The sequence below is a fragment of the Panthera pardus genome, unplaced genomic scaffold, assembly GCF_024362965.1.
Source record: "Panthera pardus isolate Hobbes unplaced genomic scaffold, ASM2436296v1 HiC_scaffold_13, whole genome shotgun sequence".
NCBI lineage: Eukaryota > Metazoa > Chordata > Mammalia > Carnivora > Felidae > Panthera > Panthera pardus.
The window spans coordinates 141803923-141824997 of record NW_026526688.1 but is presented as its reverse complement, the minus strand read 5'-3'; the positions used below and the strand labels follow the sequence as shown (position 1 = coordinate 141824997).

The 21075-nt window shown below is 39.1% G+C and overlaps 1 protein-coding gene across 4 annotated transcripts in view; it reads right to left on the bottom strand.

The window, feature by feature from the left end:
- CNOT6L (CCR4-NOT transcription complex subunit 6 like) overlaps positions 1–14361 on the bottom strand; it is a 120400-nt gene extending 106039 nt beyond the window's left edge. The window contains exon 1 of one of the 4 annotated variants that reach the window (XM_019466739.2): positions 14155–14361. Coding sequence is in view for 3 of the 4 variants with exons in the window: in XM_019466749.2 (XP_019322294.1) it covers positions 13866–13870 (5 nt within the window). In the remaining variant the exon portion in view is untranslated. Of the gene's footprint in view, positions 1–13794; positions 14000–14154 lie in introns of those variants that run through there. The other 3 variants (XM_019466749.2, XM_019466723.2, XM_019466731.2) reach the window with 3 other exon arrangements.
- Positions 14362–21075: the final 6714 nt, after the last annotated feature.

Sequence of the window (21075 nt, the reverse complement as noted above, 5' to 3'; positions counted from 1 at the left end):
ACTGGGCGCCTGGGTGGCTCAGTCGGTTAAGCGTCTGGCTTAGGCTCAGGTCATGATCTCACAGTTCGTGGGTTCAAGTCCCTCATCAGGCTCTGTGCTGCCAGCTCAGAGTCTGGAGCCTGCTTCAGACTCTGTGTCTCCCTCTCTCTCTGCCCTTCCCATGCTCACACTCTGTCTCTGTCTCTCTCTCTCTCTCTCAAAAATAAACATTTAAAAAAATTTTTTTTTTAAATAATGAAGTACTAGTACATGCTACAACATGAAATCATCTTTAAAACATTACACTAAGTGAAAGAAGCCAGACACAAAAATTCACATATTGTATGATTCCATTTACATTTAATGCCTAGCAAATCCATAAGAGAAAAAGCAGACTAGTAATTGCCAACAGATGAAGAAATAGGAAAACAGGAATAGCTAACAGGGATAAGGTTTTCTTCTGAGGGTGATGGAAATGTTTTGAAATTAGACAGCAGTGGTGGTTCACAACACAGTGAAAATACTAAGACCACTGAAGTATACACTGTAAAATAGTGATTTTTGCAATATGGTGATATCTCACTTTTTTAAAAATGCTGTATTTTTTTTAAAAGCATGGGGCAGATCTACTGATCAAAAAAATGGCAATACATTGTTAAATCAGAACGCAAATTTAAAAATCATGTAAGTTATGGACGTTTATGTGGTTATATATTGTACATATTGCCTAGAAACAGAAAACAGTTCATACTACCAACAGTCTTTGATCTCCCATGAGATAAGATGACCAGGAAATTATGGTCTTCAATATCATTTTTTTATCTAGGGAGCACATATTATTTCCAAAAGCAGACATGAAAAAATGTTGCCACCTGAAAAAAAAAAAATAGCATAGTACTATGACAAAAATACACAAATAGCTTGAAACCAGAACATAATACAAGCAAAGATTACTAACCTGGTGTCTGGAAAAGAAATTACATCACCACTTCCACTCATCTCTAATGAAAATTTAGTACCTCTTTCAATTAGAGCTAAAACACCTACCATGATATTAGCAGTACCTGTAATTTTGGTCACTAACGTAAGTTATTAGTTATTACAAATATCTCAAAATATCACCTATATATATCACTAATTCAAAATTATAGTAGTTATTTAGATCTTGTAATTTAAATGTATTGACAAAAAGGCACAATATTAATATCACAAATGTTTTTATATATTTTAGTATTTTAATATAACATGTTCCTTTTTCATCTTATTTTCTTTTATTCGCTTAAAATCATTGTTCTAAAAAGGCTCTACAGCCTTCTGCAAAAGGGTCCATACCACCAACATCCACCCGTATCCAAATATACCACTCATCCATTAGAGGCAGAAAGGGACAACAATATTACTCAGGCATAAAGCAATTAGGGCCTAAATCCAGGCAAAAATAGAAATCATTCCAATTTTAATCAATTTGTCTAACACTGAATTCATAATTTTCTTCCCCGAATTGTCTCCTCCTTCTGATTTCTCAGTCATCTGACTTCTTCCTTCATATTCAATCACCAGTGTCATTTTATTAAAAGCTCTAGTTATCCCAACTGACACAGATCTATTTCTTGACTTAATCACTTTGCATTTTAACTCTTTTAAAAAAGAGCCTTCCTCCTCCCATTCTGACTTCAAATGATTCTGCATACCTCAACCAGATAATTTCTTAAATAATTTCAACCTGCCACCAACCTGCTCAAAACACCCAATGCTCTGAATGTGTTTAACAGTGGTATTAATAATTATGAGTAATCAAAAGTAATATATAGCTATGCCCTAGAAGTATTATCTAAAACAACGTTATAACAAAATTCAGTCATTAATAAGAGAATCTCAATTTACAGATGTAAAAACCACTTGGTTGCTCCAGAGTTGAACCTAGGATAAAACTAAAATTCCTTACCTAGGCATTCAAACCCCTCCCTAATAATCATGTTCCAATTTGCCTTATCAGCCTCCTTGTTTCTACTGAAGCTAGGAAAATTAACCAGAAATTAACTAAATTTCTCTTTCCTACTTGAACCTGGACTTGTCTTTCTGCTACTATGTATTTGTTGATGTAATTTCTACATTTGCAATGCCATTATTCATTTATTTAGTAAACAGTTACTAAGCCCCTAATATATACTAAACACTCAGTACACTGATACATGGTAGGAGGAATTTAACCCTTATAAACACATGGGCTACAAAGTGAAGTATTTCTGCCCTTAAAAACTCACAGTTTAATAGAAAAGTAGAAACAGAAACCAGGTAAATACAAGACAACCCAGTAAATATTATGAAAAAGGAATGCACAGGATGCTACGGAAGCACAGAAAGGGCCTAAAAGCAAGGACTAGAACAATCATCAGGCAAGGTTTCCTAGAGTAGAAACTATCTAAGGTGAATTATCAAAAAAGCCATAAAGTGTACGATACTATAGGCACATGCAAACCATAAACTGGGCTATCAGTCACTCAACATGGCAAGTCTAGGGAATATGTTCAGGAGAGAGGAGTAATAAATGATAAAACTGGAGAAGTACACAAGGATAAGATCATAATGGGTCTTACATATAATTCTATGAAATCTCCACTTTCTTCTAAAAGAAATAAGCAGCAGCAGGATATCCTGGAAAGCACACAGGTTTAGGAATTCCAGTGACCTAAATCTGAATTTGAGCTCTGTCATTTCCTTGCTAAATGAATTTCATCAAATTTGCCTCTCTAAGCTTCAGTTTCCTCAACTGTAAAATAAGGATTAATAATATCAATTTTGCCAAGATTCTAACAAGAAATCATGTAAATCTCCCAGCAGAGAGGTCAGCAAACTACAGCTTGGTTTGCCAGCAGTAAATGGTTTTACATTTTTAAAGGACTGTTGAAAGAATAAAGAAGTACGACGAAAAAAAAAAAAGAATATAGGACAGAGATCTTAATGTGACCCACAAAGCCAAGATATTCACTATATAAGGCCCATAGCACATAGTATGCAACCAAAAAATAGTAACTATTACTATTACTAAAGGATTTTAGGAACGGGATTTAAGCAATGTCAAATGAATTTTTCAAGGATTTCTCTAGTGATGATGTATACAAAGGAATAGAAGTTAAAGGAACAAAAATGGATGCTGCAGTGTTCTACTACATTTTCCTTTCCTTCCTTATCCTAGCCATAAAGGTGAGATCAACTTCTATCTCCTCCTTATCCCTGTAGATTACCAACCCATATGTACTCTGTATGTTATAGCACTTAATGGTTTTTGTCAGTTAGCATATTCTGCTTATACTCACTATTCATCTGGGCGTAAATTGCTTACGTAAATCCCTTATATGTGTAAGTAATAAAAGAGGAATTTTATTTTGGAGCATTTTGGAGTCAAGTTATTTAACTTGTATAGCTCCCGATTAAAAAAAAAAAAACAGTAATGGCTAACATATATTGTTTTTAGTTTTGTTTTGTTACTACAGATGTGCCACATACTATTCTAAGCACTTTATAGGTATTACTTGGTGGGGGGAGCCTGGGTGGCTCAGTCAGTAAAGCATCCAACTTAGGCTCAGGTCATGATCTCACGGTTTGTGGGTTCAAGCCCTACATTGGGCTCTGTGCTGAGAGCTCAGAGCCTGGAGCCTGCTTCGGATTCTGTGTCTCCCTCTCTCTCTGCCCCTCCCTTGCTCACACTCTTTCTCTCTCTCCTTCAAAAGTAAATAAACATTAAAAAAAATTTTATAGGTATTACTTGATTTAATTCTCACAACCCTGTAAGATAAGAGCTATTATTATCTCCTCATTACAGATGACAAAACTGAAGCATGGAGAAGTAAGTTTCCCAAGAGCTAGGAAGTAAAGGATCCAAGGGTTCACATTATTAACCACCTGTAGAATAAGAATCATACTCTAATACACAGAATTTTCATGAAAACGAATTTAGATGACACACTTAAAGGGAAGCGGATGGCTTTCACAAACCTTAGTACTCAGTAGCTCAATAAATATCTGTTCCATTTCCTAGAAGAGACTATTCCAAACTTTCTATTACCCAGAACCCTGAATACAATAGCTGATAGCCAGTAGAAGCTTCTTATTTATTAGTTAGTTACTTTAAAGTGATTAAAATTTTTACACTGTTTCAACATTATCATTTGGTACATTATTCACAATAGATTATTTCATAAGTTGCAGAAGACTGAACTAATAATATGAACCTATAACAGAACATATTCATGCCAGTTTTTTTGGTTTTTCTTTAAATATAAGCATTATGGTCACACAGCCATAAATATATAAAGATCTCAAGAAAGTCTTTGTATAAAGAGACATTTACAGTTGGTATACCCTAAATTTAGTTCTATTCTCTTAATAGTTACTAGTATTATAGAACTCTGATCTACACTACTCATTTAGAGACTCTAAGTAATTTGGGGGAAAAAGATAAAAGATAAAGTGCTATAACTTGGTGTCACCAATTTCTATTATTAATAAATACATATTAACAGCCTCAAATCACCTGGTATCTATTCAGTATGAATGATGAGTCTCTCACAACAAAGTAAACCACTTATTTCTTCAAAAAACTTAAAAATAAATTTTTATCTACAATGAGATTTTAACATGATCTAAAAAAATGAAATGTATCCTACTACAAAAGAGAATACAAAACAAAAAATCTATCACCACTTTGCAATTCTGACTTGTAAACAGGAAGATTCTTGGCTAAACCCAAAGTTACTTAACTTCTGAGACTTATAACATGCAGAGAAATAACATTTTTAAAAAATACTTATTGAGGGGCACCTGGGTGGCTCAGGTGCTTAAGCGGCCAACTTCAGCTCAGGCCATGATCTCATGGCTTGTGAGTTCGAGCTCCATGTTGGGCTCTGTGCTGACAGCTCAGAGCCTGGAGCCTGCTTCAGATTCTGTCTGTCTCTGTCTCTCTCTCTGTCCCTCCCCTGCTAGCTTGCACTCTCTCTCTCTCAAAAATAAATAAACATTAAAATTTTAAACTAAATAGATAAAATAAAAAGTGTTTACCGAATCAGAATTTAACTGCATATAAATACAATTAAAGTTCCAAAAATGAAAGGGTAATCACATCAACTGAAACATAACCTTACTTTGCAGAGTAAAATTTCCTAAGAAAGCTATCAAGTTTTTTAGAAAACTTACAAAAACAAAAATATTCATGCTGAAATATTTGGGGGAAAAGTCTGGTAACAACCAGGTTCAAAGTAAACATGGAATTCTTCATTAACCATACCCTTGGGATGCTGGAGTGCCTCAGTCGGTTAAGCATCCAACTCTCGATTTCGACTCAGGTCGTGATCTGGCAGTTCGTGAGTTCAAGCCCCATGTCAGGCTCTGTGCTGACAAAATAGAGCCTGCTTGGGATGCTCGCTCTCTCTTAAACTTAAAAACAAAAAACACCATACCCTTGATATCACAAAAGTTTATTCCCATCTTTTTAATTCTATGATTAGTTCTTCATTTATGATTCAGTATTCTCTCTGCTTCTTGTATCCCCCACCAAACTAGCTATTAATGTAATCACGGGAAAACATCCCATTTTTACTGAATGTTTTTCAAAAGAAACAATATTCTCCACTGCTCCTCAAGGATGTAAGTTATTCAGAAAATCTTCAGAAAAGGATTAAGAACCCTCCAAGTGTGCAAATGGGTCAATGGGAAAACATTAGAGAACATAAAGGAGTAGGGAGGGGAGGAAATAAGGAAGAAGGAAAAAGAGGGTAGGGAAAGCTAGGCCCTCATTACTGGACACAGTATCTTCACTTTTGTATTCCGTATTTCCCTCGAAAACAACCCTAATGCCCCAAGATCCCTTCATGAGAAAAACATTCAACAAACTAGTTACAGAACTTCCTCAACCTAGCAAAGAGCATCTATTAAAACCTCACAGCTAACACCATACTTAATAGTGGAAGACTGAATGCTCTCCCCCAAGATCAGGAACAAGACAAGGTATCTGTTCTTGACACTTCTTTTCAACAAGGTCCTGGAGGTTTCAGCCGAGATAATTAGACAAGAAAATGAAACAAAACACATCCAGATTAAAAAAGAAGTAAAAACTATCTCTACAGGTGATATGACCTTTGTTATACAGAAAATCCTATGTAATGAACTAAAACAGTATTAGACCTATTAAGTTCAGCAAGGTTACAAGATACAAGATCAATAGACAAAAATCAATTGTATTTTTATATACTTGCAATGAACCCAAAGATAAAACATTTACATTTACAACAGCATCTAAAAGAACAAAATATTCAGGAATAAAGGCAGCAAAATAAGTATAAAACCTAGACTCTAAAAACTGCAAAATATTATTGAAAGAAATCAAAGTAGATCTAAATAAATGGAAAGATGTCATGTTTGTGAACAGGAAGACAGTACTGTTAAGGCAATGCTCCCCAAATCGATCTACAGATTTGACAAGATTCCGTCAAAATTCCAGCTGACTTCTTTATAGAAATTGACAAGGAGATTCTGAAATTCATATGGAAATAAAGGACACCCCAAATAGCCAAAACAAACTTGAAAAAGAACAAAGTTGGAGGACTCACACTTTCCAATAACAAAGATATAGCAGTCAAGACAGTACTTTGGTATAAGGAAAATCAAACAGATCAACGGAATAAAATTTTAAGTCCAGAAATAAACCCTCATGTTTATAGTTAACTGATCTGAGAGGAATAACAAGACAATTAAATGGGCAAAAAAATGGTACCGGGACAACTGGATATCCACGTTAGACTCCCTACATCAGGTCATATGCAGAAATCAACTCAAAATGGATCAAAAATCAAATGTAAGTGCCGAAACTAAAAAAAACTCCTAGGACAAAACAGAAGGATAAATCTCCATGACCTCAGATTAGTAAATGGTTTTTTAGATAGGACACCAAAAACACAAGCAACAAAAACTTAGATTAGACTTCATCAAAACTTAAAAATTTTTTTCTTCAAAAGACATCATCAGGAAACTGAAAAGACAACTCACTGAATGGGGGAAATTTTTGCAAATCATGTATGTGATAAAGGACTGCTTTCTACACATACAAAGGACTCTTACAACTCAGTGATCAAAAGATAAATAACAATTTAAAAATGTGCAAAGGATTTGAATACACATCTCTCAAATATAAGTACATAGATAAATGATAGATGATAGGTAGAGCTATACAAATGGCCAATAAGCAAATGAAAAGACACAGCATCCTTAGGGAAATGCAAATCAAAACCACAACGAAATACTACTTAACACCCACTAGGAAAGCTATGATCAAAAAGACAGATATAACAAACGTTGGCAAGAATGTGGAGAAACTGGAGCCCTCCTACACTGCTGGTAGGGATGTGAAACATTAAGGGTGCTTTGGAAAACAGAAGTTCCTCAAAAGTTTAAACATAAAGGCACCATGGGGTGCCTGGCTGGCTTGGTTAGTGGAGCATGCAACTTTTTATTTCGGGGTTGTGAGTTCGAGCCCCACACTGAGTGTACAGATTACTTAAAAAGTAAAATTTAAAAAAAAAACAAGGGGTGCCTGATTGGCTCAGTTGGTTAAGCATCCGACTCTTAATTTTGGCTCAGGTCATGATCTCATAGTTTGTGAATTCCAGCCTGGCATCAGGCTCTGTGCTGACAACACGGTTCCTGCTGGGATTCTCTCTCTCTGCTCCTCCCCTGCTTGTTGTGCTCTTTACCAAAATAAACATTTTTAAAAAAATTAAAAACAAGCAAACACAGAAGTACAATATGATCCAGCAATTCCACTCCTTGGCATATATTCAAGAGGGCTAAAAACTATGTACACAAAAACTTGTATATGAAGTTCATACCTGAATTACTTATATAATAGCCAAAAAGTAAAAACAAACCAAATGTCCATTAGCTGATAAACAAAATGTAGTATTTATCCATATGAAGGTATATTATGCAACCATAAAAAGAATGAGTACTATAACATGAATGAAACCTTGAAAACAAAGTGAAACAAGCCTGTAATAAAAGACCACATACTGGGGCATCTGGGTGGCTCAGTCGGTTAAGCCTCCGAATTCAGCTCAGGTCACGATCTCGCGGTCCGTGAGTTCGAGCCCCGCATCGGGCTCGGGGCTGATGGCTCAGAGCCTGGAGCCTGCCTCCGATTCTGTGTCTCCCTCTCTCTCTGCCCCTCCCCCATTCATGCTCTGTCTCTCTCTGTCTCAAAAATAAATAAACGTTAAAAAAATAAATAAAAGACCACATATTACACTACAGTTACATTTGTATGAAATGTTCAGAATAGGCGAATATAGTCAGAAAGCAGATCAGTGATTGCCTAGAAGTAAGCATATGGGAGAATGGCGGGGGGGGGGGGGGGGGGTAAAGGATACAGGATTTGTATTTCAGGTGATTAAAATGTTCTAAAACTGTGGTGATGGCTGCACTACTGTGAATATACTATACACTACTAGTTATTTAAATGGGCTATTTCTATGGTAAATGAATTCTATTTCAAAAAAGCTGTTACCAAAAAAATTCTCTCAATTTAAGTAGTCCCTGACCCACCCACCATTCCATTTCATGTTACTCCTTCACAGAATGTCTGCAACAGTTTATACTGTAGTGACTTGGGCTTGTTCATTAAATGTTTTGAAATAACTAAATCATATGTTTTATCTCCTTTACTCATAACTTACAAGTTTTGCAAGGGTTTCTTCTAGTTCTTTCATACTTCTCTTTAGAATCAAGTATAATAATGGATACAGAATGGGCCCTCAAATAAGGGCTTAAATTTTCAAAATGCAAAATGTTAAAAATATGTACCAGGGAGAAGTTAACAAGACTACTCAAAAGTCTTCCTTTTGGGGAACATAGATATAGATAGATAGATAGATAGATAGATAAAACTCCTATAGATCCCTAACCAAACTGTTCAAAATAAAAATAAGTGAAGGAGAACACAGCACTAAGCTTTCACATTACAATAATCCTAAGTAATGAAAGAGTAACTTGTAATTCAATTAAAATTAAAGTTGTCCAGAGATAAAATTCCCTTAACAGGCTCAGTGTTAGTGCAGTTAATCAAAGAAAATTGTAATATCTTCATCATGAAACATGAGCACAAAGTTAATAATTAAACCTTTGTTGTTTATTTGATGATTTTATTGTTCTTTCAGGGTGAAGTCTCACATATATTAAGATGACTTTAGAATTACAAAAACTGCAACAGCAAACAGTAAAACATAGTAAGGTCCACAAAATTTCCTTAAAGTTAAAAATAATATTTTATCCTAATAGAAAGTAAAAATTCAAAACTGTTTGCCAAGAAACTATAACCCAGAAACTGAAATTCAATGGATTTCAAAGTACAAAGAGAAAAAAGCTCCAACAGCCAGAACCCAGTAGACCACAATGAGAGTAGATAACTAGACAGTAAAGGAGAGACCTACTAAAGGTTATAAAATCCAATTGTTATGTTCTCTGTGAAATTTCTCTCTTTAAATAGCATGATTTCACTTGTCATTCAAAGTCCTCACAGAAAAGAGCTCTTCCTCCTCTTGTGGCTTTAACTCCTTCCTTCTCACCCCACCGGGCCCAATTTTACTCTTTGAAGATGGAAAGCAATTTTTAAGTATTATAACTCACCTTTTTGACAGAATTTCATAAATATATGCTACCATCTAAAACAACATCATGAAATGCCCCAAGCTGTCCACCATCTGGGGACTACATTCCCATCTCCCTTGCATTCCAATAAGGCTCTGTGACAACTTCTCACCAATCAAATGTGGGCAGATGTTGGTCACTTTAAGTCTGGGAGTTCTTAAAAGGCCAGTAAGCAACATGCAGGGCTCCAAGGCCCTAAAGAATGGTGGAACCATACATAGACATAAGGAGTCAGGGTCCCTCAAATACCACACAGAGGAAAGCAACAAGTCTGCTAACCAGGAGCACCTGCACAGAACTGTTACACGTGAGCAAAATACAAACTTACATGTGTGAAGCCACTGAAATTCTGGTGTATTTATTACTCTACTTAACATTATCCAAAGTAATATGTGCACAAGTTTAAGTATTTCAATTCCCCCTAATTAAAGACATTTATAAGGGATGTTTTGGAAAGACTGTTTAAAAGCCCATTGAAGTAACATTAAATTTTAAAACAATTTTCCACCTTGGTTTTGTTGTAACATAATTACTTTAAACAACGATAGAATGAGCAGTTCCACTGTTAATAAATTTTACTGTCCACATGACTTAATATTCAGTACTTTCACGATTACCAAGAAATGTTTTCCTCACAACAAATGAACATAGGAGAAGGGAAGAAAAAATAAGATAAAAACAGAGAGGGAGACAAACGATAAGAGACTCTAAAAGAGAAGAAACTGAGGGTTGCTTGAGGGGAGGTTGCTGGGGGAATGGGCTAAATGGGTGATGGGCATTAAAGAGGGCACTGGTCAGGATGAGCACTGGGTGTTATATGTAAGTGATGAATCACTAAATTCTACTCCTGAAACCAATACTATACTGTATGTTAACTGATTCAAATCTAATAGATAAATTTTAAAACGTTAAAAATATAAAAGCCAAAACAAAAAAGGTTTTCCTCAATTTTCACAAATAAAAAAATTATGAAGTGTTTTAAAACACTGTAATTCATAATGTTTAATTTGTAATATCAAATGTTTGCCCTAGTTAAGGACAAAATTAATTTCTATTTCATTGTTTTTAAAGTATTAAAAATTGTAGTTTTAGTATATTTACTCATTTTATTATCATTCATAATCCTTAAGGAAGAATTAATTCTTCCTTTATTTATTTATTTTTTAATTTTTTTTTTTAACATTTATTTATTTTTGAGACAGAGAGAGACAGAGCATGAACAGGGGAGGAGCAGAGAGAGAGGGAGACACAGAATCTGAAACAGGCTCCAGGCTCTGAGCCGTCAGCACAGAGCCGGACCTCATGAACCGTGAGATCATGACCTGAGCCGAAGTCGGACACTTAACCTACCGAGCCACCCAGGCGCCCCTAATTCTTCCTTTAAATATAACCATATGGCAGATTAATTCTGTTCATTGTAAATGCACACACAACCATAAGACACACTTTAACAAAACCATGATATTTTGCATTCTACTCTCCTTCACAAAAGTGTCGAAATTTTGGAACTATACTAGTTTGTTTGTTTGTTTTTTAACCTTAGCATTGCTGATATAAATATAAATAAGGCCTAACTGGGAGCCCTGCATTAGTAAATAGATATTACAAACTTAAACCAATGAAACTTCTCTCAACATCCTCTTCACCCTGCCCTCACCAGAAAAAAAAAAGAAAAAAAAAATCCTTTCAACTTCTCCATTGCCTTTACCTTAAATTGCAAATCATTTTTTCCCACCAAAATACAATTAAAATGAAATGAAAAACACATTTACGACTCCAAACAAAATAATAAAAATGGAAAACTATTGAAAGTTGATTGAGGATTTTTCCTTAAGCTATTCAGGAAAATATTCCAAGAGGGTTTTGTTTACCAAATCAGTCAACATGAACTAAAAGAATTACACAGCAATTTTTTTGGCACTTACACTTTTGTATAAAGGTAAACTCTGATTCCTTGATCCATTTTAATGCTTGACTGTATGGGAGCATGTATGTGCTGTATACAGCTTAAGGCACTATTTCCAGGGCTACATAGTAAGAATTCATAAAAAGTAAAGAAACTGCGATGGCCTATTCAAAAATACTAGGGAAAAAAAAGTATGACTAGATAGCCTCTATAAACTAATGTAGTAGGCTACTTTAATGATAGCCTTATTTCTAGGAAAAAGACAAAATACAACATCAAGAGTTGTTTATATATACCTTATGTATATCGAAGGACTCCGAAATGTTCTATTGTGATTTTTTAACTTACAGTTACATAATATTGTTCTCAGTTACCAAACGGGTATTTGTACTTAAATATGTGTTTCAATGCCCACAATCAGGGCTGCAGGAAGAAGAATATTTAACTAAGCATCTACTATGTGCCAAACAAGTTTTCTCATCCTACCCCCAGGACAACCTTACTATAAATGTATTATCTCCTTGTTACAAATGAGAAAACAGAGGCTGACACACATTAGGTAACTTGCTAAGGTCAAACTGCTAAGAAATAGGGCACAGCCAGAGTTCTGAGGTCTGTAAAACAAGTCCTTTTTTCCACTTAACTACAAGTGTTGTTTTTCCTGCAATGGTCTTAGAAAACAGCTCTCCTTCACTCCTTTTCTTCCCTCCCAGTGAACAGCCTGGAACATTTCTTTGTGAAACCAGGTTTAGAAATGGAGCTATCTGGCCATTATATACAGCATGGTCTGCGAGGATCAAATCTGTATCATGACTTTATCTATAGGGCTTTAACTAGATGAGCTAACTAACTGCAAACGAAAAGAGGGTGCAGTAAAATAAATCAGCAAGTAATTATCCAAATACGAATTTATATTTGGGTCTAATTTGCACTGTGTACCTCTTTGCAGGTTGAGCTTTATAGTTCCATTCTGCAAAACAGCCTTCCAGAAACACCCACTGGGTAAGCAAATAAAGGCTGTTTGATCTAGGTTTGGAAGACTGAGTGAAAACTTGTTTGTAAGCGACTATCTTGATTGGCAATTAAGATAAGTAGAGACAATAAAGTAGTATCTCCTAAAATGTAGTACTGTGCTTCCAACGTGTGCAAACTGCTTAGCTAAACTCCCTGAAAACAACCCACCTAAACAGCCTATAAGCTAAATAGGACGATGACAGCTACAGTAACTTCCTCTTCCTCACCGACCTCCTCGGCTCGGCGTGTACACGCCTTTCCCCCTAGGAGGCAGGATAAAACAATTTCAAACGTACAAAATCGATCCAATCTCACCAACACCACAGAACAGGGAAGCCAGCTTCCATTTCTGCCCCCGCCTCTCAAGAAAATTCTTATCTTAAAAAGATGCATATATCTTATCCACGAAAAAACAGGCAACGAAGACTTAAAATGTGCACTTAGTCCCTCCACCCAGCCTTCAGGGAAAGATGAAGAGAAGGGATCTGGACACCGCGTATTCACCAGATTTACTGCTTTGATTCACTTTCCCTCGGGTCCCACCGTCGGCTAGGGGAAGAGCTTGCAGTTCGAACGCCAAAATATGCCTTCGCCTCCCCTCAGCAGACGCGGAGGCGGCCGAGGCGACGGTAATACGCGCGTCCCGCCTCCGACCCTCACCTGCCCAGGCCCGAGGCAGCGCCCTGGGCCCCCGCGGGCCCGGCGTCCCGGGAGGCGTCCGAGAAGGCTGGCGGGAGGCTGGCGCGCTGGCGGGCGGGCGGGCGCCGAGGCGGTTAGGCCGCGCTGCAGGCCGGCGCGCTTCCTGCCGGGCCCGCGAACAGCGGCGCGGCCCCGACCCGCAGCTCTCCCGGCCTGGCTGCCGTGCGTGTGCCGCACACACACTCACCCTCCCCGGCCGGGTCGAAGCCCGAGCAGCGCTCACCTGCGAGGCACCGGAGCCTCAGCCACAAAATGGGGGTAGGGGGAGGCACGCCACTCGAGGGTCCCAGACACACGAAATCCACCCCCAGAGTCCAGGGCCCTGGGCGCTGACCCCCGCCCCCCACCCCCAACACACACCCCGGAACCTTCGCCGCCTCCGACAGCGATACGGGTCAGCCCCACACCCGACACACACCCACTCGCTCTGGGTCCTCAGGCAGCCTCCCCGCCGGCCAGGGTCCCAACTCGCACACCCACACGCACATTTGTCCCTCTCCCACCTCATTTCCCCGGGGACGCGCTCCTCTTCCCAACACTCTCGATTCTACTCGGAGGCACAAAAACACTCTACCTCATTCTCTTCCTCTGGCCCAGAAGGAGCAACAGCAGCCATTTCCCCGCGGCAGGGGAAACAGACACACACACAAACACGCGCGCGCGCGCACCAGGCCCCCACAGATGCTTCCCCTCCGAAGCCGCGGCCGCAGACGCAAACACAAACACCCACGGGCGGGCCTCACTCCCGCCCGCCCCGAAGGGAAGCGGCCGCGACAGGCAGGGCCCGGACCTGGCTCGCGGGCGGGTGGGCAAGCAAAGGCGCGGGGGCCTGGGGTCGCGGAGGGCCTTTGCCCCCTCCTCACCTGCATTCAGCGCGCCGGGGTCCGGGCGGCGACGGCGGCGGCGGCGGCGGGGCGGCTGCTGCTGGTGCTGGTGCTGCGGCGGCGGGGGAGGCGGCGGCGGCGGTGGCGGCGGGGCTGAGGGCAGCAAAGACATGCAGGCAGCCCGCCGGGGGGAGAGGCACCGGCCGGAGGGGACGCGGGGCGGGCGGGCCGGGCCGGGCCGCCGGAGGAACAGCAGAGGCGGCGGCGAAGAAGACTGCTGACCGGAGCGAGGAGACGGACTGGGGGCGGGGAGGGGGACGAAGGGCCGCGCCGCCGGGTTTCGGGGACGGTGACCCTGGGCACTCAGGAGAGGCCCCGCGGCCGCGGCCGCCGACGCGAAGGCCCCCCGCCGGAGGAAGCTGCGCCCCCGCAGCCTCTGAAGCCGCGGCAATTACTCCGAGAGCGGCGCAGAGCCTGGCCTTGGCCTTGGCCTCCTGGCGCTGGGGCTGTCGCCGCTGCGGGGGTTGCTGCTGCGCCTGCTGCTGCCGGGCCCGAGGCTGCTGCACAGAGACGCTAGCTTTCGGTGCCTTCGCTCTCGCTCACACACGTTCACACCCCCGAGGGCCGGGGGAGAGGCGTCCGCGCGATATCGGTATTGAGATTAATAACAAGGTGCAGAGAGTGCGAGAAGGAGGAGGGTTGATTGACGTGGAGGGGCTGGCGAGAGTCAGTCACTCCCCTGCGCGGGGGGGCTGGGGTGAGGGGGAAGGAGGCGGAGCTCCAGCCCGGCGCCTCGGCCCCGCCTCCTGGTCTCCGCGTTTCGTCCTGGCGCGCGTGCGCGCGCGGCTGCCAGGAGTCTTACCCGTTTTCTTCTTTACCCTTATTGCTTTTTTACTCTCTTTTCTTGGCTTGAGTGACGAGCTGGGAAGACTGGTAAGGTATCAAAAATCCACGTCCACAAACCATGGTGGGGAAGAGACTGGCGAACCCTCCTCACCCTGTGTTCGTGCCTGGACTCCGCGCCGTTTACTGAATGCTCTCCAGGGGCTGCCTGACCGCGGGGCCGAGCGCTGGTCTGGGGAGCTAATGAGACTCCAGGTGAGATGAAGTGACGGAAGGAAAGGGCTCCTGACCTCTTCGATGTTTGTTTGTTTTTTTTTTTAAAGTAAAACATCTGTTCAGTTGTGTCGCGAAAAGTAAATAAAAGAACGTGTGACGCTCTGCGATAACCCCCGTTGTATTTACTTTCTAATTCTCCCTTCTCGCGATAGAATTACGTTTGTTTGGCAGTGCCCCCTACGGTATGAAAACATCAAATGTAAACTAGAAAGATGAATGTTTACTTGGTGAATGTGGCCTTGACATTTTAAATTTCTGGGGTTTAATTATGTTTTTGTGGGTCAGCTTCTGCTTTTACCACCGGTAGTCCAAAAACTATACCAACTCTAGAGGCAGAACAGTGCTATTGCAGTTTTGCACGATCTTTCAATGCAGGCTCCAGACTTGTGTACTTAAGCAGCATAAGGGTATATTAGCTGTGTAGAGTATATTTTTCCCAATAAATGTGTGTTATTTCCAGAAAAATAAAAGAGAAAAATATGTGTTGTTTAGCATACTAAGCATGTTGTATTGATTGCAATTAATTAGGCCTTATTATTGAATGCCAAAGGCCTCCATCTCCTGGGGGAAAGATGTGGTAAATACAAATAATCATTTAGCCAGAAGTGATCAGACATCAAAAGAGTCCACCTTTGCAAAAGAACAATTGCACCACTTTCATTTTTGTCACCAGAAAGTGATTGAAGAAGCCCCTTAAGACAGAAGACTGTGGGCTACTCTTGTTTTCCACCTGTGTTAAGTTTCTATTTCCCTCTAGCACTCCCATTCCATCTTCTTGATAGATGTCAAAATGGCCTTAATCCTGGAAGAAACCTCACTCATTGCCAACCATCTTCAGTCTAGGCTGATATATATGAATAGTTATCTCTGACTTTGTAACCGACAAAGAAACAAATCACTTCAGGAGCCCAGAATAGTAAACCTGCCTGAATGGCACTTTGCCACAGCATTTCTCCTTGGCATACACTCTTCCCCAAGGAGAAATACTACCAACTGTTGAAGAAAAGAGGGAAGTAAACACCTGAAAAATAAAAATGTAACGATGGCATATCCTCAAAGATTTATGCTTCAAATACATATAGATATATAAATTTCTAGATACTCATTTATATATAATAAAGATCTATGGAGGGGTATTATGTTCCAGACATTATATATATGTGTGTGTGTATATATATATATATATATATATATATATATATATATATATATTTAGCCTTAGAAACACAAAGGTATGCATATGTAGGCCCTATTAAGTAGCTCACAATCGTTGTAAGGGAAACTGTCTCTAAACAGGAAATTGTCACAGAACAACCAGAAATAAAATTATGAAACGTAACACAAATAGTCACAATACCCAGGAGGCTAAGGCCGATGGCACTGGTATTTTTAATTGAGCCATATAATATCTGTCACTCTCAGGCTGATTAGCAGTAATGACTGAAGACGGGAAAACCTTTGTGGACATTAAGGAAGCAATAATAAACGGTGCAAAGGTTTGCTGGTCCTGAAGCTCAGATTTATATGAGGGATATTCACTGTTGGTCTCTAATTTTTACATAGTAAATGATCACAATCCACTGAATAATCATAATTGTGACATACAGAATTAAGAATAATAGGTTGTTGGGTTTTTTAATTTAAAAGTCAATTGGATGCAGATTAAGTTTAAATAATCTCTACCCTCAGGAATGTTCTCTTTATACCATAGCAAATGTATTGACTCACTGAAAACAAAAGGAAAGCAAAACTTTTACATATTAATAAGTATAACCATATCATCCAAAAAACAAGATTGTTTTTCTCATTTGCTATGAGATTGAGATCAGAGAAATCGTTTTCAAATAGTTGGCATTGTATAGATGCTGAGAAATTAAATCTTCATTGATACTAAAAAACTAAGATTCCAATTCAAAAGACATTCCAACAACAACAAAAGATTAGCACTTAAGCCATTTTTAAAAAGCAGCTTTACAGTAGATCAAAGTTTGCAACAGAATAGTAACCTGTTTTTGAGGTCTCATTTCATGGGAACTTTTGATGTTTGTAATATATTACAATTTTTTACAATTTTTTATTAAGATTAAAAATAAGAACACAGTAAGAAAGTTTTTAAAGAAAAGTCATTTATCCAATTGAAAGCTTCTGGCTTAAGTAAGGCCTTTTGACCAAGTTAGTACTAGCAGCACTGCGTAGGTACAATTTGTTCTGAAACAAACCTTAAGTTTACTTGCATTGTTACAGAACTGTTCGTTCCTTCTCAATAAAAAAAAAAAATTAAAATTAAATTAAAAAAAAAAGGTACTTGATGTTCTAGTGACCACCTGTGTCTTTTCCAAATTAGCAATTAATATTTGATCTCAGTATATCTGATCTCTCTTTTTGCTGCCAGTAGCACAGCTAGCTGGACCTATAAAATCCTTGAGAACTACATTCTTTTATCTGTTTTTTGAAATTCTGTTGAATGGCTTGCTCAAAAGGCAAAGAATGAAATTTTTTATTCAAGAACATTATCACTATTTGGTAAAGAATCAACTAAATTTGATTTTACTGATTTCAGTGCACACTTTTATATTAATAGTACATAATTTTTCAAGAAAAGTATCACATTTAAATTATTGAGTAAGATATGATTAGTAAAATAATTAAATATAATTTGCCTCATACTCATTAGTACAAGTTTTAAACAAGTATTAATCAAGATGATCTTGAATTTTTACTTCCCAGACCTCCTGACAGGGCATCCAAACTATATTCCAGTGACATATTACACCTTTTACTGAACAACACTCTTCTCCATCTTATCTCTTACTCACCTTATTCCTCTTTTGTCTCCTTCTATCCTCATCACTTTACTTTTAATATTTTTAGGTACCATCTGCCATGGGTATATTCATCCAAGAAAGGTAGCTTTACTCATTGCCTCTGCCCCTCTCCAGGTCCATCAACTCTCTCTTTCCATCAACCTCTCCTTTCCTTTCTCTAAAATGACCATGGATGACACCAAAGACCACCCCACCACCTTAGCCAAAGATGAACAGTTTTCACCATTAAACAGTGTGCCATATAGTATGTTAGCTCTAGATAAAATGGCAAAGTAGGCAGAGTTCATCTTGGTGTGCTCCTGCCTCCTCTTTCTATACTTCCCATCTCAAGTCCCTTGATCCCTGAATATTCAGAATCACCACCTCCACCCCATCAACATCAGTACCACTCTTTCTACTTCTCTTATTCCAGAAATTTTCTAGTTTAGCACTACCACTATCAATAAATACCTAGTGCTTCAGTTTGTCAAGGATTTACAGGCACCTGGCATGCTATGCAATTAATAAAATCAATTATTTAATGCTATATCCCAAGGAACCTCATGTGGTCTTCAAAAGTATACTTCAGAAGCCACCTAGGGAACCAGATAGGTGGGACTTCAACTGGAAAGCTTGTACTGTTTTACATAATGACCTTCTGATCGTCTCCCTGGTAAGTTTCCTTTTCCTACAAACAGTGCTGCTTTCTTTTGGGGAAACTGTTCCTGCCTATACTATATAAACAGGTGACTCTAGTGGCAGCTGTCAGCTAAGTCCCCAACTTCATGGCTAGAGGTTAGGCATATGACTCAGGCCAAAGGAAGCAGAGCTCTTCCCCAGGATGTGTTCAGGTGGAGCTAAGGGAAGAAGGGTTATTCCACCATAGTGATAGCCTGAGAAAAGAAGAAAGTCTTGATAATGGCAAGTGGCCACATACTGCTTTCTGTAGCATGAAGCCATTACACAGAGTTAAAAGTATTTCAAGAGATCAAGTCCTGGTGGTGCACCAGTCTGGGTTTCCAGTCACCCATGAGGTCCAGCTGTGCCTTTTCACATAGTGTAGTTAAATTAACTAGTAAATTCTCTTCTACTTCTAGACTAACTTGACTTAGACCTCTACAACCAAAACACCCTAATACATTGTGTTTCTGAATGAAAGTTTGTTCAAAGAAGGCTAACTGCTGCTAAATAAATTTGAAAGTCACTGAACTGAACTATAATAAGGCACTATTATTGGTTGAATCACAGTCTACCAAATGTTGAAGGTCACCTTGTCCTAATTCCTCATTTTCCACATGAACAACCGAAGGCAAAGTGACTTGCTAAACATTATACAGGCAGTCAATGGCAAAGTCAGTATTAGAAACTGATTTCTACCTTGCTCAGTTGTTCTTTTCATTACACTATCCTCTCGCCTATTTAATTCCTCCCAATGATATTTTTAAAAGGCAATTATTTAGAGATACAACCTTAATCTTAAAGAATAAATCACAACAGTAGCAATTTCACTTACTGTTTAGTGGGAAGATACTCAGCTGCATGGAGGCCATAACAGACACCTTTTCCTCTTTAAGCCTCTCATGTGTTGTTCATATTGGACCCCAAACTCTGCACCTAAGATGGTCAGATCCACAAGTTTTAACTACCATCTCCACACTTATAATTTCCAAATCTACATCTCCAATCCAGAGTCCTCTCCACACATTCAGACCTACATTGTCAATTTCCTTCTGGTTATCTCCACCCAGACAGTGTGTACATATTTCAAAATCAGTATGCCTACAACTGAGCTCATTGTCTTTCCTCCAAAATCTATTTCTGATCTGTGTGACCCTCTCTCATTAAAAATGGTACCACCATGCTAATATAATCATGTGAATTATTCCCCAATGCAGAATCCTAGGAATCATCTTTAACTTTTCTCCCTCATCATCACCACAATCTATCACTTTGACCTACTAAATATTTTCATTAATCTATTCCCTCCATCCTAGTGAACTAATGTCTTAAGTCAGCCTGTTTTCCTCTTGCCTGAGTTTTTGCATTTTGATTATTAATGCCTCCCTACTAAGTATCATCCCGACATCCTTCTAAAACATATTCTATTCATAATACTCTGCTCTTTAAAATATTTCGGTGACTTCTCAGAATTTATAAACTAAAAGCCAATTTCATAAGCATATACATCCCTTTATGATCTACCTCTCTCTTACCACCATCCCCACATGCTGCCTTTAACTATCAGCCTCTCTCTCTCACCCCTACTTCTAATGAACCACTTATTTCCAAAACAGGACATGTTCTCTTAGATATCTTCACACAACCTGCTTACTCAGCATAGTGTGCTCTTTCCCATTTTGTCCTCCTCTTGAAATCAGCCTTCAAGATTTAGCTCAAGCATCACTTTCTTTGTGAAGCCGTTTCTAAAAGCCCTACTGTGTGTTTCCTTAGCACACTGGGCCCGCTTCTATTACAATGTATGTGGTTAATTAACCAGTAAATTCTCTTCTACATCCAAACTAATTTGAGCTAGACCTCTACAACCAAAACATCAAGACTAACACATTGTTTCTGCATATGGGTTCTTTCAAAGAAGGCTAACTGCTGCAAAATAAGTTTGGAAATCACTGGACTAAAGTACAATAAGGCATTATTATAGGTTGAATCTCATTTGTGGAGATGAACTAGAAAAGATTCCTCGTCTGTATGAATGCAGTCTATCAAAGTCCAGCCCACACTCACTTCTTGGCCAGATTACGTGCAATATGCAAATCGAGCACCCATACCATGGTATACTGTAATTATATATGTAAGTAGGTAACTGTCCTTCACATCTTCAATTTTAAGCCCTGTTTTTGTTTCTAGCACAGCAAAGAATGATATATAATGCTCAAGGAACATCTTTATAATTAATTACTGGTAGCACTTAAACATACCATGTGGTCTGAATTTACTAGCAATTAGCTGCTATACAAGAAATCAGAAATAACCATAACTTAAACTAAATTTTATTTTTTTCTCACATAAAATAAATCTA